Source organism: Anser brachyrhynchus (genome assembly GCF_964034855.1).
Source record: "Anser brachyrhynchus genome assembly, chromosome: 17".
In the NCBI taxonomy this organism is placed as follows: domain Eukaryota; kingdom Metazoa; phylum Chordata; class Aves; order Anseriformes; family Anatidae; genus Anser; species Anser brachyrhynchus.
In genome coordinates this window covers 1,729,963-1,756,509 of record NC_137710.1, presented here as the reverse complement: position 1 = coordinate 1,756,509, position 26,547 = coordinate 1,729,963, and the positions used below count along the sequence as shown (strand labels likewise).

Genomic DNA, 26,547 nt, shown 5'->3' with positions numbered 1-26,547 from the left:
GGAGCAGAAGAAGCAAGAAAGACAATCCACACGGCAATTTTTTTTGCCACCATGTATGTATCCGCATGGAAATGAGCTGGAAAGCAGAGCTAAAGAAACAATTGAGAACAAGATTTCTAATTTAAACATTGTTTCCTAAAACACACGCAAACCTTACAAAACGCAGCTTTCCTTAGGTCAGACCGCTCGGACTTCCCCAGCCCCACTTGTGCTCCCCGATTTGCTCCTGTTCGGAGGGGACCAGCGCGGGGCTGTAGGGAGAGGCAGCACACCCCAGTGCCTCGCTGCCAAGGCTGGGGTTTTCGTTACCCGACACTGTCCCTTATCTCCACTCCAGGAACACTTTACCACCCTCAGTCGCTTCATACAACTGCTCTAAAAGACAGCTAGCAAAATAAAAGTGAGAAAAAGGCAAGACGCGATACTCCAACCGAGTTTGAAAACAAAAAAACAAAAACACTTAAATCCTGCAGTCCCAGTAAACATCTAAGCTCCATTTTTTAAAAAAATCTCCCAAAGAACAGAAAAAATACTACCATTAGAGAACACCCCCCGCGTTTGACCCCCAGCAGCAGTGATAAATGCCCAAGCAAGCAGCGTTTGTTAGCAGCATAAAAACGAGTGGTTTATACATACTAATTTGGACTGGGTTTCTTTGAACAGCAGAAGCATTGTGCTGGCCCGAGAGTCAGACAGAAGTCAGTAAATTCGAAAAGATTCATAACTAGCCGTAAAGCTCACATCCTTTCGCTTCTAAACCCATTAAAAAAAAAGAAAAAAAAAACAACAGAAAAAGAAAAGGTTGATCGTATATTCTGTGCGGAGCAGAGAAGTCGCGTCTGTTGATGCTACCCAGGAACTGGATGACTTTTACGGAACACTGTGTCTTCCACTGATATCCTGGCTTGAGAAAGCACTTGTCCTAACATATCCTGATGAAAGAAGGCCATTCAGCAGGGGGAAAAAAACAGCTGAAGCTCGTCTAATCACTTCCCTCCTACAGGCTGGCGTTGTTTGTTTGTTTCCTCTCGCATGCTCTGAGCGCAACGCAGCGCGTATCAGAAACGCGCAGCACACCAGCCGGGCGCTCTGGAAGGTCCGCGTTCACTTGGACGGGACGAAAAGCATCATATTGACTGCTGCCTGATTGCGGTTTACAATTAAAACCCTGCGTGCCGGCGCTGTAATGTATATGTGACAAAGGCAGTAGCTGCCAAATTAAAATACTTCCTCGCTTACGGTGCAGCCGCCGCATCTCGGTGTGCCGCGTCGCGGTGACTCAGGCGGTTCCGAGCTCCTACCCAACAAGAAACTCTTTCAGGTGGCTCGGTATTTATCTGTTAGCGGCTGGCTATCACCGGATTCGCTGAAGACTTGTTTCTTACAGACCCCTGACTAATTCCTTCTCCAGGCACAAACCACGATGACACGCTGGCGCTCCCCAGGCACCACCAGCCTCGACGGAGGAAGAAGCAGCTCTCTGTTCCACCTTTACCCTGCCTCACTGGCATGCACAACAAAAACCACCGATTCCCTGCATGCCCTTCCAGGAATCCCAACCAGCGCAGTATCCCAAGAGCCCCTTTCAGCTCTCAAATAAACGCCAAGCCCAGGGGTTTCATCATGGCCTGGGACATGGTGCTATCTCAGCAGGACCACACCAGCCCCTAAGGGGGGTAAAATCTTACTCTTACAGGCACCTGGGAGAGCCACGTGTGAGCAGGAGGGTACTAACAGCTACATTTCTTTGCTGTCCATGAAGTAGAAGCCCTTCTGCACCTGGAGCTGGGCAAGGAGAGGCCACAGCATTGCCAAAACACGGTCCAGCACCTCCTGACTTCACTGTCCCTCGCCCCATCCGCTGGCTCTGCGCTGCTCGGCTTTAAAAGGAAATATTTCTTCCCCTTTGGGAAAACTCCAGAAGAACGCGGCTGCAACACACATCAGTCACATTTCAAGTTGCTTAAGAACACAATAGGCAGTGCCTTGTAATCATTTCAAAATGCCGCTCCCTGGGTCCGCAAAGGCAAACAAGCAGCCTGGTAAAAAAACACTGGGATTCGGAACAAGAGGCAGAGCTGCTCGAGTTACCGGACGGACAGACCGAGCTGGAAGCCGGTTGCCAGTTATGGAACGATTTTCCCTAAGCAGCTTGCTTTGCTGTTGTGGCTTAGGCTGTGGTATGTCCCAGGAATAAAACTTGTATGCCTTGCGTATTTGAGTTCCCTGCTACAACGGGAAATCTCACATAATACGTAATCATCATCACGCATTGCAGGATACAAGAAAGCACTCCGTTGGTGTTTCTTATAGCTACTTAACTCATTTCATCCCAAAATAAACATCCGTACACAGATGTTAGTACAAAGAACACCACTTTCAGCGGGAAGACCCAGCCAAGCTTAGGGCTGATTCAGCAGCCTCTTACTAGTCTGAGAATTAAAATATTTAACTAAGACAGGCAGAGCACAGAAACAACGTGCTGCCCAGGCACCCTGCTGCTCCCCAAACTGCCCTGCGTGCATGATGTAGCCCGTCTCATCATCACACCTGCAATGACCCTTCCTATTTCTGGAGCTGTAATGAACTCGTTACCTTTGTGTTTGCTGCTCATCACAACCGCTGTTGGGATCTGCTCGTGCCCCAGCAGGGGAGCGAGGCACCTACCCAGGGGCTTGCTTCAGCTACTGCCTGGAGCACTCCTCTAGCTGGATGCTACCTGTAAGCTAAATCACCCTCTCTCAGACACTATTCCAGATGCCCTTTCAAAGATCCTGCTCACACGGGAAGCTCTCTCTGCTTCTATTTAACCTTCCATCTCCAGCAGTCCCTCTCCGTTGACCTGTGCTGTGCTTGCACAGTCCGGGTGCCGTGCTCTGTTGCAGCAAAGCTCTGTAACGGAGCCTTGCCTAGGCACAGGGCCACGCCATGCTCTCCTGCCACTAAATCTTTGTCAAATTAAGTTCCTTAATTTCCCCCTCATTAATGGAACAAAACGTACATGTGGTGTGGGGGCAGAGGAGGTCATCCATCAGGGCTGAGCGGGAGCTCTCTGGGGACAGAGATTGCCTCTGGGCCCCTCTAACAGCAGGCTCCCCGAGCAGCAGCGTTAGGGCAGGAACACCCTCCTGCCCCAGCACAATTACTTTCGGCATCCATCAATGCAACGGGTAGCAGCAGCCGTGCTCTTCACGTGCTTCCTCCACGTTACACAGCAGGTCTCCCAAGCGCCATCGAATTAAGAACACATCCCTTTGCCCCCAGCTTTTTGGGTAAGGGGGAGGAGAACAAATCCCCCCCGCCAACATTTTCTGCTCAGTCTGGGGAAAGCCCAGCCGGCTCCAAGCAGTCGTGCAGGAACACGAAGCAGCCCTGAAGGCCCCGAGCGCAGAACCGGGCCCGGCCCCAGGCCGCTCCCACAGCGCAGGCCCGGTGTGGTGTTAGGACAGGCTGTAAACACTGAGGGCAGTCATGGAGCCGCACCGAAATAGCGACATAAACTGAACTGGAGAGCAGCACATCAGATGGAGGGGAAGATTTGGGGCGACACAGAGCAGGAAGACAAAGCAGCAGCTGCACGCCCCTGCTTCCCAAGGCAGGGCAACAACCGGAGCACGCCGGCTGCTTGCTTTGGCTTGACAGGAGACGCAGCAGATAGCGTTTCCTGACCGAAAGGGGCCTTCGGAAGGGGTCTGAGCAACACCAAACAGCGCCAGGGAAAAATTAACTTCAAAGCTGCTTGCTGAGGCGCTACTGTAAAACCTGAGAAACAGAACGGGAGCCTTCCGAGGCAGCAGCAGGTCATTTCTCACGCTTCTAATAAAAGTACTTCGTGTCTTTCCAAACGGCCTTTGCTCTGTGTCACACAGCAGTCACGGAGAACCCAGGGCCACAGCGAGATGAGACAAAACACCACAGGCACCGTTACCAACATGGCCGATGGCACCGCCATGCTCGCTCCACACAGCCCAGGCCAAGCAGAGCGCTCCCCATACAGCGGGGCCGGGAAAGACCCAGCACCAAACGTGGCGTTAAAACAAGGCATTACTGTAGATGTGAGGAGGTTTTGTGATGTGTTCACAAACCACCCTGTGGTACGAGCCGGAGGTGCCCAGCACACCTCGGGCATCGGCGAGTGCTGCCAGCATTGCTGCCTTGCGGTGCTCAACCTCCGCCGAGATCTCCCCGATGCACCCCAAGTTGAGGCAGCTGCCTTCAAGGGAACTTTTGGAAATGTTTCTCTTCTGAAGTACTATTTTATTACAGAAAATGTGAGGCAGGAAAGCTCCTTCCATACTTGTGGCCACGTCAGGGTGCGGCTCTGATGGGTTATGGAGTCCCTGCTCTCGGCCTTCCCGAGCTGAAGACAAGTCACTCGGAGAAGAAACCCAAACCGTAGGCTGCGAACCACAGCAAGGTCCAAAACTCCTTCGGACACACGGGGAACATCTCCCCGTCCCGGGGGGCAGCTGGGGCACCAACAAGTCACCAGGGGGGCCAGGGCAGCAGCCCCCAGAGCTGGGGCAAGCATCTCCCCATCCATCTCAGGGACAGTCGGGCTGGCAGGAAGACCCAGCGGGCTTCCCCCTCATGTTTCTAGCGCCGCAGCAACAAAAGGAGAGTCTAAGCATGTATTGTTTGGCTGCAAGGCGTGGGCCACATTCACAGCGCAAGAATGCTGAGAAGGGTTTGAGACACTGCAGGCCATTCACAGCGCCAGATACAAACTCTCCTCCGGCACAAAGAGGAAAAAGAAAAATGAAATCAATCATGAAGCCCACAAAAGCTAATTTCCTAACATAAATAGACTGCTAATGATGTGCCTCCAGCCGCTGCTGCCCACCCCACGCACGCAGGGCCCTCCGGCTGCCTTCGCCCCAGCCCCGCGCAGATGCAAGGCGGGCAGACAGTGGCTGCGACGCTCTGCAGGGTACAGAAAGGGCCGTGGACACCCCGGCTCCATCCCCACCCCAGCTCTATCCCCATCCCAGCTCCATCCCAGCACATCAAGCGGCTGCGGCGCAGAGCGTGACCCGGATAAATTGCTGGAGCCCTGTCCAAGAGAGAGGGCAGGAAGAGGGAAGCAAACCCATTAGCAGGCTCGCTCCCCGTTCCAGCAGAGACTTGCGCAAAATAAGCGAGCAGAACAACTCCCAAACGGCCGGGAAAGAGAAAATTCTAGGAATCCCTAGTACTTGATGGTGAAAGGCCAAATAAAATAAGAGATTGTTTCACAAGGAAAAAAATAAATCCTTTTTGCTCATCCCATTAATCGCAGAGTTCAAAAAGGCACAAGGCTGATCACAGCATCATCCAGCTATGCGACGGACTTGGAGCTAGCGTTTCAGATTGCAGCGAGCATTTCTGAGATTCCCACTGCAAAATGATGTCATTTCTCTGATAGCCACGGCCTCACAAGGCCAGGGCCAGATCTACGAACCTCAGCCGGCATGACTGCCTGTCCAACGGCAATAAAGAAACCTTTCTTTCACTCCTGGGAAAGGGCTTTTTGCTGGGACCCATGGGTGGCTGCGCTTGCCCCCATGCAATACCAGGGGAGATGGCAGCTGGTGCAGGGAAGCAAGAGGAGCACCCACATGTCCCAGCAGCTGCTGCAGCCACGCATCTGAGGCAGAGCCTCCAGCTCCTCAGGGAGGAGCTGATCCTGCCCCCATCCGTCCTCATCCCCAGCCGAGCTGTCGGCACGTCCACCGATCCTCCTGCATTCCTCCTGTCAGCTCACTGTTTTAATCCTTTAAACTATTTTATTAAGTCACCCTGCTTCACCCACTCAGCAGTGTCGCCCGGAGACGGGCGAGAGAAACAGGTGGAAGCTCTCCAACGGCACCGCTGGAAAAAGAAAAGGAAGGTGAATAATAGATTCAAGGATGAAGAAAGCAGCTTCCAAACGGAGCGAGCGGAGGTCAGCCAGGACACAGGCAACAGGACGGGAAGCAGGGCTGAAAACTCTACAGACAACAGTGGCGCAGCAACCCAAAAAATAGCTTAGCCGCTGGGTTTCAGAATGACTCCAAAAAAGGCAGCAGAGACCAGGGAGTACTTGACACATTGGTAATGCGTAAAAATAAAATAAAATAAATCTCAGCGGATCACACAGGGTAAAAGCAGGTCAAGAAGTTCTAGCTCAATCCAGACACCCCCTCTAGCGTTTAGCTAGAGGCAGCCAGCCTCCCTAGCTCCCCTGAGCGCGTGCAGCCAGCACCCCATGGTGAGGAGCACCCCGGAAAGCAAGGAGGCTGCCAGCCAGGGGCAAAGCTAGCTCTAGAAGAAAAAGGCTTGGTAAAACCTTAGGAGCATTCATCTTTTCCCCTTCCCCTCCAAACCTGGCCACCTTTTAAAATCGGTGTTGCACAGAGGAGCAGACAGCCACAGCCCCAAAAGTTCTGCAGATGCCCACACGCAGGCACTGCGAGCAGCCCCACAGGCAGCCATCTCCGCGCGGATGTGAGCGTTGGAAGCGATGGCAGACAGGCAAACAAGCAACCTGGCAGCTTTCCGGAAAACCTGAAGGGAGATTTTGTGCCATTCCCTGCCTTTCTGGATGCCTTGGCCCCCGATGCTAAGCTCCAGAGGTGTTCTGCCCGGCTGTCAGCAGCACATCACCGTGCATCCCCTTGCAGCTGCCTTTATTTCTGATCCTTGCAGCGTGGATTTCCTCAAGAAACATAGGTGAGCTGGTGTGGTTTTGGCAGGTTTGTAACCCAAGGACTAGCAGTGACTGCCAAACAAACAAGAAGGGTGCATGGGAGGCTCAGCTGTGCCACCTGGAGCCCCTCAAACCTTCCATCTGCTCTCTTAATGTGGCAGGGGGAAGCTTGCGAGGTTTATAAAAACTTACCGGTGCTGCAAGGTTTATTTAAGATCTTCCTACTGCCACCTCCTTAGCTCCGTAAAAATTGCTTTGAAAACACATAATCAAATAAGAGCTGGCTTCGTGCAATCAAAGTTAATTCACTCGTGCTGAGCCCCCAAGCATTCCCCTCACTGCGGGAGGACAATCGCATCCCTGCCAGCCAGCTGCACGGGGTCTCTGTACCACTGAGATGGGTGGTGGGTACAGACTTGGGGCCCTACAGCAAGCCTTAGGTCTGTCCTAGGACGACGGGGAGAGCCCGGTACAGTGGGAGATACCTTGGAGGTGCGGACATACCGGTGGCTGGGACAGGCTGGTGTCCTGTGCACTTCACATCCTCCAAAAACATCTTACGAGCACTTGTCAGGCTGGCCACAGCTCTGATTTGTATGAGAAATCCTTGACTCACAGATCTTGGCAACTGATTATCAAAGATTAAGGTATTTAAAAATCAAGAGGCATGTGGAACCAAAATATTTTTCTGACCCGTCTCTTTAACGCCTAAATAAACAGAAACCATACTGGCCTTTTCCAGGAAAAAAAAAAAAACAACAAAAAACACAACAAAAACAAGAACCAAAAAACATTCAGCACAAAGCCAGTACCTTTGATAACAGGGCCAGTGGTACTTTTTCCCCTCAAACTGCTGAGGCTTTAGGAAAAAAAAAAAAGGAGAAAGATTTATATACAATTCCTAAACGGTCTGATCACCACATCTGCAAACTGGCAGGCCTCCTGCTGTTACCCTACCTACAGCCAAGTAAACTCATCGTGTTGCTCAACTTCAAGTCAGCAACAGTTTCCTGGAAAGGCCAGGCCTTCAATAAGTGTCAAATAAGTGCACGCTTCCTCAGCTCCCCGCTCTTTGAACGTCCCCACACAACCCACCGCAAGATGTAAAGGCCTAATTATATCTCCAGCGGCTTCCACGGCCACACCTACCGGCCAGCAAGCAGCCGAGGGTCACGAGCCTGTGAATTTGCCTCCCCATTGTATGGAGCACGCTAAGGCAGGATGCTGCAGCCTTGCCAGGATGTGATTCAGCGTCCTGTTTTGAACAGTTAATAAAGTCAGCAGCTTCTGCCCCGCCATCTCCCACCAAGGAGCTGTGAGACAAGAAACGCGGCAGGGAGCAGGACCTGCCGAGTCCAAAACGAACCGTCCCCGCAAATAAATCCCGCCGACGGCCGCCCCAGCCCCGTGTACCTCCCCGGTACCAAAACACGGCCGCAAGCCGTTCGCTCAGTGCCGCCACCTGCGAAACGTGCACAAAAATCCCTAAAAAACGTTAAAGACCGAGGTAGTAAGAAGTGTTTTTGTGCGTTGGAATACAACAGAGTGCAAACAACCAGCTGCAGCGGGACCTTGGTGCAGCGCAGGGCTGGCAGCTCGGGCAGAGCCGGGCCAGGTCCGTGTTCCTGTCCTGCGGCTGGGAGAGGTGCACAGCAAGCAAGGCGAGGAGCCCGAGCAGCGTTGCTGGATGTGCACAGCCCCGAGTTTCCACAGCGCCAGCCACGGGTCACCTTTATTACAGCGACTTTAACCAAACGGGCTCCGCGTAGCGCGGCCCTTCGTGGGCCGATGCTCTCGAAGGAGCCTGTCCGCAGCCGTTCCTCCTCCTGCTGGTGACAGAGCCGTTAAGGGAGCTCCCGTAAACCTGAAGGCTCCCCCTAACTCCTGCAGCAAACACCTGGTACAGGTCCACGACCTTCAAAGGAGAAAATCACTTCATTAAGCTACAACAAAAACGCAGTAAGAAAAGGAACTGTACCGTTATCAAACCTGGCAGACACGCAGAACACTCTTCCACCTGGTGAGCGAGGCGGGAAGCGGGGGGACGCAGGGCCGTCCACCCTTCCATCACATTTCGAAAGCAGCAGCAGGCCCCGCGGAGCTGAAAACCCTTGCCTCTTACCACCGAAAGGTTTCAACGCTGAACCGAACCACACAGACGCAACACCGCCTCGGAGCGTTTCAGAACAGGAGGAAATAATGTCAGCTGTAGGCAGCAGATGGGAACTGGAGCAGAAAGGGGCTCGGGAACATGCAGTGACTTGGCGAGACGCAGAGGATGGCACTGGGAAGGAGAGGAAGACCCTGGTCTGTCTTTCACCCCCGGCAGCACGCCGGTGCTCCAGGCAGCTCCCTCCACGTGGAAACCACTAAAATTTGGCATTTTGGAACGACAGAAGCCATAAGGAAACTTAGACCAAAGAGGAGTAAAATGCGCGGCCGGTTCTAAAACTTGGAAGAAGTGGTCTGTGTCCCAGTGCTTCAGAGAGAAAAAAATAAAAATAAAAATCGATAGTTCACGTAACCGGATCCAACGACGCAGTCCAGAATGAAAATCCTGGAATTTTTTTAGAGTGAATGAAAATCATCTGTTCAGCGAGTGGATGAAGGAGCTATGCCATAAGTGTGTAGTAGCACATTCATCTCGTACCAACAAAATGCAGCTTGAGCCGGCAGCAAGCTGGGCTCTGGTTTCCAACGACCCTTTCTCTAACTATTGGGACCACTGAGGTCTACAAAGCCGGGCACTGGACCGCTGATCCCTGCACCCAGGGCACGTGTGCCAAAGCACAGCTGTCACCTAACTCTCCAGCAAGGCTAGTCCAGGGTCTAAAGATCGGCAAATAACATCACAGCCTGCTCCTGGGTTTATTTCGGAGGAGACAACCTGAACCCCCAGCCGCTGCAGAAGCAGCACGGTGAAGTTGAGCAATCCTGCCACCCCATGGGCACCGCGTAAAGTCTCCGGGAAGCGGCCCGGAGCAGCTCAGCGGGAAGGGGAGGTGGGATCCATCCAGCCCCCTGCGCGGAGGAGCTGCATTTACCATCTAAGCTGGGTCTGTGCCGCAGGTCTTCTCCAGTCCTCGGCAGCGTTTCCCCGAGTACAGCAAAGGGTCAGCACAAAAGCCCCCCTATTCTCTAGGCGTACATGGAAAAGAATCCTCACGGGGCTCCCGGGACTTCAGTACCTAGTGTTGGTGTAGCAGCACTTCTCAGTGGCCAAAAGAAAAGCGTCAGATTTTAAGCCCAGTCTCAACGTGTCCATCCCCCCGTGACCACTCTGGCCAGCAACACAAAAACACCCAACATCCATCCACCCGCCCGCTGCTCCCAACTGCAAGGTAACCCAGACCCCAACCCGAATCTGCTCTGTCCTCGTCTCAGCAACCGATCCACCAGGCTGAAGAGAAAGCTGCCGCCAGCATCTCGTTCGCGTAGCGCCGCAACGATGCATCTCAAAGCACACAACGGGGTGGAAATAGCAAGAACGAACCCCGCGCGGCAGCGTTAAGTGGCTTCGCTCTTATCTGAAACAGGATAATTGAAGTAGGAAGTAGCAACAAGAAGGGAACCAGCCTGCCGAAGCTCTGCTGTGATTTTTTTTTTTTTATACTTTATCTCCCGAATTGTGGTTTACAGGTTAGAGGGTAAGCGCGGTCGGCAGCAGCTGGATTTAGAGGGGACAACCCACGTAATTACTCGGCCCCATTAGGCGGGTGTCCCACCAGACCAGCTTTATCGCTGCTGCTTCTCGTGTCTGCACAGCGTCAGCGAGGGCGGCCTTTCCCTTCTCCAGCGGGGCATCCCAGCCTTCTCCTCCCCCTGTATGAGCAAAGCAGCCCTATAGGATCCCAGCAGCAAGGAAGCAGAATTCCTATACAGGATGGCTGCATAGCCAGGAGGGAGCAGAGCTCTCATCCCTTCCCACCCCAGGAGCACACCCCCCTTCCCTGCAACTTTCTGGTTTCTTCACACCAGAAAAATAAGAAAAAAAATACCTAACCCTCTTTTATGCTTTAAACACTGGTCCCAAACTTAAATTGATACGGGAAAGGCCGTCCCCCAGAGCTCAGCTCCGGCAGGGCTGGCCCCGCAATCCCCCCCCAGGCGGGCGTGCGTGCTCGGGCCGGAGCCCTGCGTGGGGTCAGGGCCGAGATGCGTGGCAGGCAATTAACAGCAGTGCAAACACACTTAGAGCCAAACAGCTCCGCTTACCTCACGTTTAATTTGCGCTCTTCATCGCTGCCAGCCTCCAGCTGAGGGGAGAAAAGAGGGATACAGAGAAAGTTACACGCCGGTAGCTTCCACGGGACAAGTTAAAAAATAACAAACACGTGTTTTTTAAACCCGTCGCAGCAGTGACAGGCTCGGGGTGGCCGTCCCCGGGCCATACGTGCAGGCAGCACCCGCTGCCGGGTGACAGAGGGGCTCACGGGGCTTGTAAGGCTATTAGGGCCTAATCCTGCAGCCGGTCCCGGAGCGCGGATCGGTTTGAAGATCGCCGACCCGGACGTCACCGGGAGCGCACGCACACGTGCGGGCAGCGCCCGGCCCGAGCCGGGGGCTGCCGACGGGAGCCGGGCACACCGGAGCCGCTTCGGGGCGCGCAGGGACAGCGCTAGGACAGGGACCGTGGCAGGCACCGGCTGCAAGCGCCCCGGGAGCTGGTTGATCTGGGACAGGCCCTCCGACTTTTCATACTTTCCTCAAAACAGAGGCGCGCAGGCTGACCTGAGCTTACTCGCAAAGAAAAGCGCTTTCGCTTAACCTTGCTCTCCAGCCACCTCCTTCGACTTCTCCGCTGGCTTTTGGACTAAATTCCCTAACAAAGAAAAACGGAATTTGTGGCTAATTGCGTCCAGAGCTGACGGGAAGAGCAAGGCTCAGAGACGGTTCTCCTCTTTTGTCCCTGCGTAACCAGAGAGGGCCGGGAGCATCCCTCAAAGGGCCGGGTTGCACTGGGGACCCAGGACCTTAAGGATTGCTCTGAAAAGGGAAAAACCTTTGCGGAAACTTGCAGCTCGCTGGACACCGGAGCCTCGTTAGCTCGGAGACACAGACTTCAAGCAAGCGTGCTCCGTTAGGACTCGGAGAATATTTTGTTATTTACTGCAACATTGCTTCAAACCCACATCAAACCGGGCCACACTACGGGTTCCTTCTTTCCAGGTGGTTTTGCAGAACTCAAAAATAAGTAAACAGTTTCATGCAAAACATTCCAGCTTAGAGTTTTTGAGTGAGCGAGCGTGTGTGTGTGTGTGCAGGGGCTGGGTTGTTCCGCAGCCCCCTGAAATTAAGGCTTGGGAGGCTGGGAGCTCGCAGGAGCAGCCCCGTTTGCGATCTGCCGGAACCGGTGGTGCCCAGAAAAAAACCCCGAGGCAACCACACGGCCTGGATATGAGACGTACAGCCACCCGGGGGAAGAGAGAGAGAGACACAAATCCCATCTAAAACCGCCGCAGCTGACGGAGATCTGGAGGGAGACATACCAGCCCTATTTTTAGTTTGTTTACACCGCGCGGCCGCAGCCAGAGCGGCCCGGGCAGCGCCCCGCAGCACCCCCAGCCCCCTGCCCGTGGTCCCCCAGCCCCGGCGGGCGTACGGCCCGGCCCGGGGCAGGTCCCCGGCCTGTTTGTTTGGGTCCGTCACACAGCAACGGGTCCGAGAGCCACCTTTTTTTTTGTTTAAAATAAACGCGGCCGTGAAATCTCAGCTGACGGTGGCTGTGATTCCGCAGCCGGGCCGGCCCCGACGCTGCTTGGGGTTCATCACCCCGACCCGGCCGCGAGTCCGCTGCCCCTCTCCTCGCCGCTCAACGGCTGCCGGAAGGCCAAGACAGAATCGCTCGGCACCACAGGCGGCATCGAGCACTGCCCTTCGGGCTGAGCATCCCTCTCTGCCGCCAGGTTTCACGTCCGCTGCCAGCTCGGGCGGTGCGGCACGGAGAGGGCAGCCCGGCCAGCAGCACCCGTCGGGGCTCACCAACGCTCTCCATCCGCAGATAAAACACCCCTAAGAATTTACGGCCCGCCACGTTCACACGACAGCAAGCCCCTTGCAGGCAGCAGCATCCATTTTATAAATTCCCTCAGCTTATGAGTGAGGGGAGGCTGCAGCAGCTTACTCACAGCAGGAACACTTGGTCATCGCTTTCCATTAAAAAAAAATAATAAAAATCTTCTGGTAATTATTCACGTAGGCTAACAGCCCCGAAGAGCCTGTAAACCCATCCTTGTGAGATCACAGAAGGCGAGGGAGAGCTGGCACTTTTCGGTGGCACTTTGCTGCGAAATCAACTGCATAAAAAAAAAACCATGCTGGTTTTTGAACAGGATGGTTGAAAGCCGTATGGGATTTCCTGCCAGAAGGGACCGCTCACACAGGACGGGGGATGATGGCTTCCTTTAGGAGCCACCGAAGCACCCTGGAGACACGGAGGCCCATGGGCAGCAGTGTCCCACCAAACGTCTGGGGCAATGCCACCCGGGGAGGACCGCGTGGTCACCCTTCCAAAATCTGCTTCATCAGCCCCCGCACAACACAACGCCTACCGCGGGTACGCACGGAAAGGTAAGGGACAGCTCAGGCTCCTGTCCCACCCGCACCAGTAAAATCCAGTCTCGCTGCACTGGCTGCAACTGGGCCGCAGCCCACTTGTGTCTGCGGGGATCGGGCGGCCGCTAGCTCTTGTCCCCTTCAACGCAACGCCAGGTTCCTCGGGGAATGCGGCCCAGCTTGGTCCCTGCAGCTTCAGGAACCCGAAGCAGCACCGCAGCTGTGGGAAGGGCTGAGGATGAGAAGGGCTGAGGATGAGGATGGGAAGGGCTGAGGACGAGTCACTGCCCGCCAGCACACCGCCAAGCAGCCCGCAGGCACCTCAGCCCTCAACCCCACGGCTTATCGGGGGGTCGCCGCGACCCGGCGGGGCACAAATAGGATTGTTTACCCGGCGGGGAACGGAGGCTACGAGCGCCCGAGGAAATAGCGGGGAGAGGGATGGTGTGCGGGAAGGATACGGAGAGAAACACCGGGCCTGTCTTTGGGGGTCACCAAAGAGTCGGGTTAGGAAGGCAGAAAGGAAGCGTGGGGAAGACGAAAACAGAGCGGGATGCGTCTGGGCGGCACGTGGGAGCTGCGGGGAGGGACGGCGGCTACGAAGGCTGGGGCAGGGAGAGCGGGGCCGCAGGAGGGGCTGCGGGGGTACCGGGGTGCTGGAGGAGCGCAGCAGAGCTGGGACGGATGGATGGGGACCTGCGGGGTGCGGGCATGATGCGGCCCATGGTGCAAACGTGGTGTGGGGACGGGGCGCAGCGGGGACGGGAGCTGCTGTGGGGCTGGGAGCTGCTGTGGGGCTGGGAGCTGCTGTGGGGCTGGGAGCTGCTGTGGGGCTGGGAGCTGCTGTGGGGCTGGGAGCTGCTGTGGGGCTGGGAGCTGCTGTGGGGCTGGGAGCTGCTGTGGGGTGCAGCGGGGACGGGGTGCAGCGGGGTGCAGCCGGTGCCAGCCCTACCGCAGCGCGGGGCCGGGGGGGCGACGCCTTGGGTGCCCCGTGGCTGCTGCATGACCACGGGCCCACCCGGCGGGGACCCACGGCCGAGGCTGGGGCAGCCCCACGGGGCTCCGAGGACCCGTCCCCGGCTGCCGCGGGGCCCTGCGGGAGCCCGAGGCCGGGACGCGGGGCCCACCCCGGGCGGCTGCGGGAGCCCCGGCCCGCCCCGCTCCCGGCCCCCGGAGCCCTGCCCGGCCCCGGCCCGGCCCCGGCCCGGCCCGGCCCGGCTCACCTCGCTGGTGCTGGCCGATGAAGCTGCGCTGGGGGTCGGCGAGCGCTGCAGCGTGACCAGCGCCATGGCTGCGGCGGGGCCCGCTTACAGCGGCGGCTGCGGGGCTCCGGCCGCCTCCATCCGGCCCCGGCGGCTGCGCAGCCCCGGCCCCGGCGGCGGCCGCCGCGCTGCGGGGAGGAGCCGGGAGGAGCCGGGCCGGGGAGGGGACGGGACGGGGACGGGACGGGAGGGCCGCGGGCAGGGCCGCTGTTAAATAGCGCCCGGTGGGGGCCGCCGGGGGGGTGCACGGGTAAAGGAGCCGCGGGAGGGTCAGCGGGGGGGGCTCTGCGGCACTCGGTACCGGGGGGTGGCTGAGGAGAAGAGAGGAGAGGAAGGGAAAGGGAAGGGAAAGGAAAAGGGAAGGGAAAAGGGGGAAGGGAAAAGGGAAGAGGGAAGGGAAAAGGGAAGGGAAGGGAAAAGGGAAGGGAAGGGAAAAGGGAAGAGAAGAGAAGAAAAGGGAAGGGAAAAGGGAAGGGAAAAGGGAAGGGAAAAGGGAAGGGAAGGGAAAAGGGAAGAGAAGAGAAGAAAAGGGAAGAGAAGGGAAGGGAAAAGGGAAGAGGGAAGGGAAAAGGGAAGGGAAAAGGGAAGAGAAGGGAAGGGAAAAGGGAAGAGAAGAGAAGAAAAGGGAAGAGAAGGGAAGGGAAAAGGGAAGGGAAGAGAAGGGAAGAGAAGAGAGAAGAGAGAAGAGAAGAGAGAAGAGAAGAGAGAAGAGAAGAGAGAAGAGAAGAGAGAAGAGAAGAGAGAAGAGAGAGAGAGAAGAGAAGAGAGAAGAGAAGAGAGAAGAGAAGAGAGAAGAGAAGAGAGAAGAGAAGAGAAGAGAAGAGAGAAGAGAAGAGAGAAGAGAAGAGAGAAGAGAAGAGAGAAGAGAAGAGAGAAGAGAAGAGAGAAGAGAAGAGGGCCTGGGGGGCTCCTCATTATGGGTGTAGCGATAGGCAAGGGGGAAAGGCTTTAAACTGAAAGAGCGAAGACTTTAGGTTAGACATACGGGAGAAATTCATCGCTCAGAGGGCGGTGAGGCCCTGCTGCGGGCTGCCCAGGGGAGCTGGGGGTGCTGGATGGGGCTGGATGGGGCTGGATGGGGCTGGATGGGGCTGGATGGGGTACTGGGGGCTGTAAGCAGGCGGTCCGTAAGGTCCCCTCCAGCCCACACCGCTCCGTGCCCGAGGGGACCTGCTGGGGGTTGGGGTCCCCCCAGCCTGCTGCCCTAGCTTGAAGCAGTGCAGCCACCCCGCCCGGTGAGCAGCGCTGCTGATGGCACCCTGCACAGCACGCGTGCAGTCACAGAACATCTTCCCGTGGTCCTGGCCGCCCCAAGGAGGTGCCGTAGGGGCGAGACAACACTGGTGAAGCACCAGCAGGGCCTCAGCTGCAAGGTGCAGCAGCAAGGAGCCATTTGATAACCGGGCTGAAGAAAGTGTGAGGGGTCAGCGGTGCCAAAAGCAAGAGGCAGACAAGTAATAGGGTAATTAGTATAAGAGGCTTTGCTGATTGTACGTAAAGCCCTTAATAATTTAGGCCTTCGAATGACTGCCTTTTCCCCCCTGCCTCTGCAACACAGCAGGGAAAAATGGGGAGGTGTGAAGACGGCCTGGAGCCCGCAGGGGTGGGCATCGCGATGAGGAACCAGCTCTTTCCTCAGCCCCCTTCCTGGTGGCGCTTTGGGGAGGAGGTGATGGTGGGGCAGAGCAGGCGGCACCCGAGCTTCTCCCATCGGAGCGGGACCCCTGGGTGGTGTCTTCACTCGTGGTGACCCTTGGGAGCTCAGGGAGTTGAGGCGGCGGGGATGGAGGCATCACGTCGCTCACCCCGTGGCAGGAGGGAGGGTGGGAGGCCCCCCAAAACGCCGCTCGGGGTCAGAAACGTGTGCGAGCACTGCTCTGCTAACAAAAGCATTAAAGGTACCAGGTGCTTAAGCCGTGTGAGCCTGTGGACTTAACGCTCCTCGCCATCCCCCTGGCCTCGGGGGGAAACATCCTTCTGCTCAGGCCAGCTCCTGTCTGCCCGTGTCTCTCCCCTGCCTTCTGTGGGACCCAGTTCCCGCTGCCTGGGCCAGGCCGTGCTGCACGGCTGAAATCCTGGGCCCCGATACGCATTTCCAGCCCGACTGCAGAAGATCTGTTCCCGTCTCTTGTATCCTCACCACCTCTTTTGTAAAAGCTTTAGGCGGTTCTCTGCCCAAGCACCGCCTGCGCTCCCGGGGCTGCCTCTGCTGATGCTAACTGTATCTGCAGGGAAAAAAGCCTGTCTTTTCAGCCCAGAAAATGGGAGACGAAGCCCTCTGACTTGGGCAGCACAGCCCCTGGGGTCTGTCTAGAGGGATGCAATGCTGTTTTCTCTCTTACGACACAAAAATTGAGACTGAAGCGTCCGCTTCTCACAGACCCCCCGATATCCTGTGGCTGGGGCGTCCCGCCCCCCGTGTCCCCATCCGCCAGGCTCCCATTTTTTTCCCCGTCCAAGCCAGCAGTCACCGTGGTGACAAGTGGCAATGACGGCACTTTGCCATGGACCACGGTGACCCCGCGGGCTTTTCAGAGGAGGGGCTGCGGGGCTGGCTTCCAGCCGCGTGCGGGGCACGGGGGCCTCCACCTCCCGGGGTCCCGAGCAAAGACTTTGGCCCCATTGCCCAGCTCGGGGGGGCGGCTGCGAGCCCTTGGCACTTGGACCTTGGACCGCGGGCGGCTGGCTGGACTGCAAACAAGCCGCAGCGAGGAGCTGGCTCTGCTGAAGCCTTTGAAAACCGCAGGGGCTGCCCGGAGGGTGCTCAGCAGGTAAGTTGGTGAAAAATGGGTGTCCCTGTTGTTCAGCGACCAGCTGGAGACCCTTGGCTTGTGCTGTGGGGGCTCGCTGCTGCCGCGTTTAGAAGAGGCAGCCCCGATTCCTGCTGGCTGCAAGCTGCAGAGCCACGGCAGATGGCAGGCATCCTGGCCCCGTCCTGCTGCCCGCGGTGCTCCCCGTCCCCGGGACTCATCCCAGCCCAGGCACGTGCCAGGCCCACCGTGCCACAGAGGTGCCGTGCTTCCACAACTAAAACCACGGTCCAGAATGTATTAATCCTGCCCCAAACCAGGTCTGGTGTGGTGCTGGCTTCCTTCCCCTGCCTGCTCGAGTGACCTGCCCCGTTCCACCCCCACTCCCTCCTTGCACCAGGCCTTGGCCATTTTCTTTGACCGTGGGGCTCTGTCCGAGCTGCAGGGCAGGGAAGCTCCCGCGAGGAGCGGCCGTGAGGGGACTGAGGGAGGCTGCAGAGCCGGGATCACGTCGGGGCCTGCAGGAGCCAGCACCAGGAGGCCCCAGCCCCACTGCACAGCTCCCCGGCCCCGAAACTGCCTTTCAGGCATTTTCCCCCTGCGTCTCGCCACGCAGGGGCCGCGGCCATGCGCGTCGCCGTCATCGGGGCCGGGGTGATCGGCCTCTCCACCGCCTTGTGCGTCCACGAGCGCTTCCACCCCCTGGTGCCCTGCCTGCAGCTGGAGGTCTACGCGGACCGCTTCACGCCGCACACCACCAGCGACGGGGCGGCGGGCCTGTGGCAGCCCTACCTGAGCGACCACGGCGAGCTGCGGGAGACGTGAGTCACTTCACGCAACCCTCGTCGTCCCCGCTGCTCCTCCGAGGCCGTCCCCGCCTCGTGCCGTTTCTCTCCGCCGTGGTGCCGCCCGGCGCGGGGCGAAGCGGCCGGCCCTGCCCGCCGGCTCCGCGGGCAGGGTGCTGGTGGAGCCGGTGCCGCCGTGTTTTCCCCGCAGGCTGTGGAACAAGGAGACCTTCGATCACCTGCTGGGGTACCTCGGCTCGCCGGACGCGAAGGAGATGGGGCTTTTCCCAATTTCTGGCTACAACCTGTTTACGCGGCCCGTCCCGGTAAGGAGCAGGGCACAGGCGGTGAGGAGCCTCCCGCCCCGAGGCTGCCCGGCGGTGGGCAGGTTTGTGTGTTTCTTCCCCAACAATGCTCTAACCGCTTCCAAATCGCTCCAGCGGTCTGTCTTGTGACAGTTCGCCTGGAACTCGGTGTTTTCTGGCTCCCTCAATGCAATATTTGTCCAAAGGACGGGCTGAGCCCTCTGAGGGTGGAAGCTGGCAGAGTCTCGCTGCCCACAGCAGCGCTCGGGATGCCCTGGGACGGGGCTGGGCAGCGGGGACACCCCCCCGGCCACTTCTGTCCCCTGCCGTGGTGGCAGTGCCAGCTGGTTCAGGTTCCCTAATGACACGGGGCCTTCTCCCCTTCCTCAGGACCCGTCCTGGAAGAACATTGTCCTGGGATTCAGGAACCTGACACCGAAAGAGCTCGAACTCTTCCCTGGTTATAGGTATTTTCAGTCCCTTTTCCGGCGGGTCGGTGATGGGCTTTCCTCTGCCGGCCCATAGGGGAAATGAGCTGGGCTTCATTGCAGCTTCTTCCCTTAAAACAGGGGGGAGTCACTGCAAAGAAAACAACAACGGCGCATGGAAACCATGCCAGATATTGTTGAGCTGGGGGAAGAAAATCAGCAGGAGGTGCTAATGCTGTAAACGGGGGAAAAAATAGCACCCCATTTGTACCCTGGGGATTCAAGTCCCGGAGCGGAGCTGCAGCAGCCACCGAAGTGCTGCTGCACGGGGCAGGATGCGGCCGCCCTTGGGAAGCTGCTGCGGGCCCTTATCGCTTTTTGTCCTCGTTGCTTGCAGCTACGGCTGGTTCAACACGGCGCTGATGCTGGAGTGCAGGAGCTACCTGCCCTGGCTCACCAACAGGTGAGTACGGAGCCGGTGCTGCCGCTCTTCCCTGGCGAGCTGCGGTCTGCTGGAGGGAGTAGCAGGGCTGGCCGAGCCAGCAGCAGCCCTGGGTCGGTAGGGAAACGAGCTAATAATAATTGGAGACCATCTAGGAACCACCGAGGAGACCACAGATGCTTATTACAAGGAGCAACAAGCCGTACCTACTCTGGGCATCAATTACAGGCACTCATTTGGATGGTACATTTGCTTTTATTTGCTGGCAACAGATGAACTTGCTCTTCCAGGCTAGCGCAGAGAGGGGTGAAGTTTTTCCACAAGAAGGTCGGCTCCTTCCAGGAGGTGAGCTGGGGATGGGGGCCTTGGCAGGGTGGGAGGAGTGCGGGGTGCGATGCTGGGAGGCGTGGGGCAGGGATTTCTGCCCTGACCCGGTGCTGCAGCACAGCAAGCAACTGGCCGGTGCACAGCGAGGAGCCACCAGGCATGGGCAGTACGGCTTTGCCTTAAACTGCAAATACTTTCCTTGCCCATAGCCGTGGGGTCTCAGCGGGGGCTGTGCCGGGGAAGATTGTGAACAATCTGTGTTGGATTCACCACCAGAGCCCCGCACCGACCGCTCGGCGTGGCCTTGGTGCAGGAACCTGGTGCTCCCTGGGGCAGCGCCCTCGGAAAGCATCGCTGCCTGGGCGCTGCTCACCGCGCCGTGTCTGTCTTTTGGCAGATGTTTGCCCAGGGCGTGGATGTGGTCATCAACTGCACCGGGGTTCGTGCCGGGGAGCTGCAGCCAGACCCGGCGTTGCAGCCCGCCCGCGGGCAGGTCCTAAAGGTGAGGCTGTGCCTGAGCCGTGCGTCCCCCCGGCCGGGCACCCCGCACCCCTCACCTCCTGCCTTCCTCCCCCAGGTCCGGGCCCCGTGGGTGAAGCACTTCATCATCACTCACGACATGGACTCCGGGATCTACAACTCGCCGTACGTCATACCGGGGTAGGTAGCAGGGACACGGTGTTAGCGGCAGTACTCGGTACTCACAGAGCACCAACACCAGCGCGGCTCCCTGCTGGCATCTGCCCTGCAGAGCCCTTCTTACAGCAGCCCTTCAAGATGACTTTAGCCATATAAACCTGGCCTGGATTCATACCTGGCCTGTTGCTGCTTTTATTTGCTGCATGGGAGGAGAGCAGGAGGACGAGGGCACTCAAGCAAGGCTCAGGCTGCCCGCAGGGAGCCTGCTCCAGCCCGGGGCATGAGGGAGCCCGGCTGCTCGGAGCAGGCAGATCCCCAGAGCCCTGCTTTCCCCAGCCCTGTCCTTTACCAAGGACCAAACCCATCCCAAAACATGAGCAGCGGTGGCAGTGCCCAGGCAGAGCCCAGCTCCCAGCACTTACCTTGCGCTGCCCGCCTGCCTCCCACCGGGGGCTTTCTTAGGGGAGCGGGGATCTGTGTGAGATGGCAGCATACGCTCAGAGAGCTAAACTGCAGGCTGAATTAATACGTGTCTGCTGCCCATCCTGCCTGCTGCCCCCTGAGAGTGGCTGTCTACCCTGCTTTGGCAGCAGAGAGGGGTTTTGAAGCTGGAACTCGAACGCTGCGTTTCTGGTACCTCCTATTGTGCTGATATGTCAGGGTTAGGCAATAAGCCATTAGGCAAATAGGGACTTTGAATGCTCGCGGCTCCCAAGCAAAGTATTCCAAGCTGATTGCTTATCGCAGCCCCAGCTACACAGCAATTCCTCTCCCTGTGCGCATTTTGCTGGCGCTGGCACGGCCGGGCACCGGGCTGGCACCCAAAGGAAGCCGCCAGCTCCAGCGTGCAGGCACGGGGATAGCGACAGGGCAAGGGGAACGGCTATAAACTAAAAGCGGGGAGATTTAGATTAGATATAAGGAAGAAATTCTTCCCTCGGGGGGCGGCGAGGCCCTGGCGCAGGCTGCCACTTGTTCTGCCCAGGCATGGGCCCGTTGGGTGCTCATAGTGCTTAATGAACGACTTGGGCTAATTAACTGTGGCAGGAGAGCAGACACGCAGGCACCGCTCTCTTGCCTGCTTGGCACGAGGGTCTCTCAGGCAGGAGCACGCTGCAGGCTCGGGGCACGGCAGGACCCAAAAATCACACCCGCACCGAGTCCCTGTCTGCTGGCCCCACGAGGAACCCCTGGGGACCGTTCATTGCCTTGTGCTCTTGGTGCAGGAGTGAGCTCACGGTCTTGGGTGGGATATTCCAGCAAGGCAACTGGAACGAAGAGAACAGCGCCCAGGACCACAAAACCATCTGGGAGAAGTGCTGCAAGCTGCTGCCCGCGCTCCAGGTGGGTGCCCCCAACCCAGCGCCGTGGCACCGGGCACGGGCGTTGAGGACAGCCCCCAAAATCCGGATCTGCGGCAGGGCACGCCTGCCTTCAGCAAGCCAGGAGAGCTGGCAGGGTTTCTGTAACCCCGTCGTGCCTCCAGCTGCCTAACGTGGAGGACTGCTGGGCAGGGGCTGACGGGCTTTGGGTTTCAGAAAGCAAAGATCGTGGAGGAGTGGAGCGGCCTGAGACCGGCGCGCCCCAGAGTCCGCCTGGAGAGGGAGACCCTCCGCCACGGGCACTCGCAGGCAGAGGTACCGTGCACAGCCCCCCCAGTGCTGAACATCGTTAACCATGGTGCTAATTATGTGCTGCTCACAGCACGACATCAGCACCCAGCCAGAGATAATTAGTCCCAGCAAACGCTGCTGCTCAGCCGCGCTGCCCCGCTGTCAGTCCTCGCGCCATCTCCCCCTTGTAACGGGGAAATCCTTGGGATGCTTTCAGCCTTTTTTTTTTTTTAATATATATTTATTTTATTTTTTTTAATGGATTTTGTGGGGAGAGTGGGCAGGGAGTGCTCCTGCCAAAGAAAAAGCTGCAGCTGGAGCTTAGTCCTTCACAGACACGCATACACACACCCTAAAAAAGAGATGGGAGAAAAACGTGGAGGCACCAAGCCCCCTGGCCCTGCTGCTCCCAGAACCACGAGGCGCACGGGAATCGGGCAGCGGTGGTGGTATTTGTAGTGGTGCGATTTTAACAAAGGGCAGCACAAAAGGGATCGTGGTGAAGGCAGAGAGACACCAGCGGGGCTGTGTGGGACTGATAAATCCGTCTCAGCGCAGGTAAAGCCAGGTGTCTGCCTCAGACACAAAGGCGATGCGCTGCCAGTATCTCTTTTAAGAGAAAGGACACCGGGAATGGCACGAGTTCAGTGTGCCAGCTGTCCCTGCGCCCTCAGCTCAGCGCCTGCTGGTGTAGGACCTCGTCGCTCCTTGGCGCTTTTGTCTGAGGGCCCAGCAGCAGACCTGCAGAGGGAATCCGTGATTTGATTGCCTGCATATGTCTCTCTACAGCTTTGAAGAAGAGATTAAAGCTCCAAAGGGGGCGGTGACTGCAAAATGTAATTAAATGTAGTGAAAATATATTCAATTTTTAGCTGGAGAGGCTTGGAAAGGACTCCGTGTATTTAGGCAAAGCCCAGAGCATGGTTCAAAGCAATGCCGTGTTTGAATTAATTTACGGATCGCTCCGTTCCTGTATCAGCACGTCGTATCTACACTGCCTCGGCGCAGGAGAGGTGTAGCTATCGATCCCAGCAGCGAGACGGGCTCCAGCTGAAGCGGAGTCATTTCCCTCGGCAGGAGCAGGCGCTGCGCAGGCACCAGCACCTCGTGCTCCGAGCACCACGGCGGCGAGCGGCGCCGCTGCGTTCGGGGGGCAGCAGCTTCGGGAGGGAGGGAGCGAGCGGAGGGCGGCGGAGCCGTGCTGCAGGGCCGAGGCAGCCCTGGGGAAGGTGTGGGCATCTGCAGGCTGGGGGCAGGCACTGGGGCGGCGAGGAGGGTCGGGGTTTGGGTGGACGAGCAGCAGGAGAGCTTCCCTTGGCACCCCACGGGGGTCAGCCTGAAGCCAGTAGGGATCTTTCTGGGCACCACAGCGGCTCCTTGCTGCCTTTAACCCCAGGGGCTCCAGCACGGCTTTCCCGGCACTGATGCCTTCTCCTCTCCCCAGGTGATACACAACTACGGGCACGGCGGCTTCGGGATCACCATCCACTGGGGCTGCGCCATGGCAGCGGCCAGGCTGTTGGGGAGCATCCTGCAGGAGAAGCAGCTGGCCAGGCCGCCCCAGTCCCACCTGTGAGTTGCTGCCTGCCCAGCCGGGATTATCGTGACAGCAGTAGCTTAGAAATCACAGCAGGAAGACGCGAATAAGGTGGTGATGCACACGTGGGCTGCTCGACCCTCCTGCCAGCTTCGCCGCTGCTTCCCGGTGTCTCGTTTTCGGGCTGCTGCCAGTTCTGTCGCTGCCATTAGCCAGATGGCTGAATTTCCTCCGCCGTGGCCTCGCACAACCTGCCTAAAGGAAGTGCTTCAAAACACGGACTAATTATCTGTGGCAAAGTGCACTTCTGTCCCGGGGATCAGTCTGCAAAGGGCAGGCAGGGTTCGGCTGAAATCCCGGCAGTCCTGCCGTTCGTCTGCGCGACGGGACGGGATCTGAAACCGAGCCGGTGCCACCCGAGGTCTTCACCGACTGCCCAGACACCCAGCGCCTAATTAGATTTGCAGGCTCCCCCCGGGAGGCAAAAGCTCCTTAGTAGGAAGAAGCTCTGGAGCTCCCAGGGAAGTGACAGCCGCTCTAAAGGCGCGTGCTCCGGCCACAACAGCTTTCCTTACGCTCATGCCAGGACCGAGCACGGGTCTACGGCACCTGGTTAGTGTAGCTGGCAATAGACAAGCAGCAGTTACCTAAAATGGGCTTTCCAGATGATGTTTTTAGTAACAAAAGCAACATGTTCCAGCCCCGTGTGCTTGCCAGGTTCTATATATAGCGGAGAGCATACGCAAAATAGCCGTTCTTGTCCTTAAAACTCCCACGGGCCCTTCGGTTCCTCGTCTCCTTCGGCCGCGAGACGGGGCTGGAGCAGCAGCGCTGCGGCCGGGGGTGCTGGGGCTGGGGGCACCTCTCCGAAGGTTCGGCCCCGCCAGTTTTCCCGTGCCGTGTGCCTTTCCTGCTCTGAAGCCTTCCCAAAGAGAAAGGGTCGAGCAGCGTTAGTCTCAAACCCAAAGGCAGGCGGTGGCCCCACGCCCAGCACGCGGTGCCTGCCTCGCTCTCCTCTGCAGCCCAGCCGGCTCCTTTCTGCCGCAGCTCCTCTCCCCCTGGATGCCAGAAATAGCCCGGCTGGGGATGTACGAGGCAGCTGCCGCTAGTGAATGGGAGAGGCGGCCGTGCAGCCGGGCTCGCCTCGCCTCCTGGGGCCCTGGATTTGAAGCAGCCCGTGGGAAGGGCACGCTTTGTGGCCGCAGCCCGGGCACAGCTGCGCCCCGCCGAAGGACCCGGCTCCCGATGGGCTGCTTCGGGTTCCCCAAGGAGAAGAGCGGTGATGAGCACTCCGTGCTGCTGGGGTGGAACGCGCACAAGGGATCTGCTGCCCCGTGGGCGCAATCGGGGCTTGTCTCATCTTCCACCGCGCCACGGAGGTTGCTGTGCCAGCAGCCGCGGCCCTGGGAGACCTTCCAGGGGCACGATTTTCCACCGAGCACCGTGCGACTGTCCGTGTTGTGCGCTTTGCAAGTCAGAACGCCCTGAAAAGCTTTGCAGAGGGCACCAGCTAACTGCCCGCCCTCTTACCAATGCTGGTAGCTGGTGCACCTCTGCAGCCTGTTAAAAAAAAAAAAACACAAGACAGGCATAGGAAAAAACAGGAGCCCCTGTCGCATCCAGCCTGTCTGCCAGGAGGGTTTCCCACTTCACCTGGCAGCTCACCTGATACGTTGCAGCCACGTTCGGAGGGTGATAGTCCAGAAAAGGACGGTGAAAAGATGACGATGGATGGAGAAAATTTACCGTTGATTAGTGCGAAACTTCATGGTCTGTGGTGCCTCTCCAGTAAAAGCCGTTCAGTGCAATAGCATCCGCTCAGTTTCATTCACTCCAGACGTGAGATGCTAAGGACCGTATTCTCCCCCCATTTGCGCTGCCGTAAAGCCCAAACCCCTTGGCTGATTTCAGAAGTTACACTCGGGAGGCAGGGGGGTAGCAGCAAGCAATAAGCAAGCTCGCAATAAGCTTTTGATTCCTCTGATCTTAGAGCCGTTAGGAGCAGCCGTCCTGCGTGGGCCAGGAGACAAATGCAATCTTACACAGCCTCTCGGAAAACAAACACAAGTGATTAGGTGTTTAATTTTATTTGCAGTCTAATTTTGCTTATTTTCTAAAAGGTCACAATTTAATATGTGTGCACAATAAAGGTCATACTCAAGCACCTCGTGTGTGATGCTTTCTCTTACTAATGATAGCACGGACAGGGCCTCAAATGCTATTTTAATAGAAACACTTCAGCAGATCATCAGTCTGTCTCCCCGGTGTTTAACTGCACGTTTTTCCTGAACGTTTCATCCCGTGGAAGGAAAAGCCATCATTTCACTTTCTGAGTAGACGTCTGAACCCGAAATACCCCAGTGTGAAGTGATGTGGTTGCCTGCACGTTGCTGCTGATAGCCCCCGGCCCGCTACGAACTCCCAGACCCCGACAGAAATGTTTGGGATGCTCTCGCTTGGCTCAGCTGATCGCTCTGTTTGGAGGCCAGGGCCACAGGAAAGGTATTTTACGCTGCTGGAAGCCACAAATGAACCACCGTGGGGTAGACGTCACGGAGATTTAAGTCCGTTTTTGTGGCAACGGTAAGGTAGGAGAGAAGCAGTGGGAAGCCTGGACAGCTACTGCAAAAACTTCCCTGATAAGCAAAAAATGCCATCTCCAGAGGCCAGCATCAGCACATTTTACGAACTCACAGTTCCCAACAACGATTGCCTGTGACACAAAACAAAGCTGGAAATACATCAAGTATCAGTAAAGTTATCCTCTGTAAGCAAACAGCAGCTCTGGCATTTTGGAAAGCAGAAAAGAGCTTCAGAAATGGCTGAGGGTGCCAAAAAAAATCACAGCAAACACAGAAGAATGAATATTCTCCCCAAGCATCGCTTCCACGATGCAATTGCATCCGCAGTTACCGACTGTTTCCATTCCCAGAAATGAGACTTTTCATCCCAGCGGACTGTCAGCGGCTGCGCAAGCCATGAGAGGGAAGATTGCTGCACGCCGGGACGGGAGCACGCCGAATTAGCATCCAAAGTATGTGCGGCTCGTTCGTCTTTTTGACTCAGACATGAGCAACCTTCTGTTTGTAAATGCCTGGACTTCAAAACAAGAACGTCATTTAAAGGGTAGGGGAACACAGGGCTATGCACTTAATTATATTTTAGAAAAACGAGATAGGTAAAAGTTTACATTAAAAAGTTAATAAGCAGAAAGGACCCTCCCTGCCCCAAAGTCCA

The 26,547-nt window shown here is 57.3% G+C and overlaps 2 protein-coding genes across 3 annotated transcripts in view; one reads left to right on the top strand and one right to left on the bottom strand.

Annotated features, from left to right (window-relative positions):
- The window catches only part of SSH1 (slingshot protein phosphatase 1), a 35,841-nt gene extending 21,162 nt beyond the window's left edge, over positions 1-14,679 (bottom strand). The window contains exons 1-2 of one of the 2 annotated variants that reach the window (XM_080559283.1): positions 14,446-14,679; positions 10,883-10,923 (exon numbers count right to left, since the gene is read on the bottom strand). In XM_080559283.1, the coding sequence (XP_080415409.1) occupies positions 10,883-10,923; positions 14,446-14,511 (107 nt within the window). In that variant the 5' untranslated portion in view covers positions 14,512-14,679. Of the gene's footprint in view, positions 1-636; positions 10,185-10,882; positions 10,924-14,445 lie in introns of those variants that run through there. The other variant, XM_080559284.1, reaches the window with a different exon arrangement.
- A 2,444-nt stretch (positions 14,680-17,123) lies between these two features.
- DAO (D-amino acid oxidase) lies at positions 17,124-25,474 on the top strand. The gene is made up of 11 exons (XM_080558947.1): positions 17,124-17,255; positions 17,851-18,055; positions 18,231-18,345; positions 18,715-18,791; positions 19,150-19,215; positions 19,485-19,539; positions 19,919-20,023; positions 20,099-20,181; positions 21,387-21,504; positions 21,699-21,797; positions 23,218-25,474. The coding sequence occupies exons 2-11, from the start codon at positions 17,862-17,864 to the stop codon at positions 23,347-23,349; spliced, it is 1,044 nt and encodes a 347-aa protein (XP_080415073.1). The 5' UTR covers positions 17,124-17,255; positions 17,851-17,861; the 3' UTR covers positions 23,350-25,474.
- The last annotated feature ends 1,073 nt before the right edge of the window (positions 25,475-26,547 follow it).

Coding starts and splice junctions, on each gene's coding strand:
- DAO (XM_080558947.1), top strand. CDS start 17,862: ATGCGCGTCGCCGTCATCGGGGCCGGGGTGATCGGCCTCTCCACCGCC. Junction 20,024..20,098: donor CCCGCGGGCAGGTCCTAAAG/GTGAGGCTGTGC, acceptor TTCCTCCCCCAG/GTCCGGGCCCCGTGGGTGAA. Junction 21,798..23,217: donor ACGGGCACTCGCAGGCAGAG/GTACCGTGCACA, acceptor TCCTCTCCCCAG/GTGATACACAACTACGGGCA.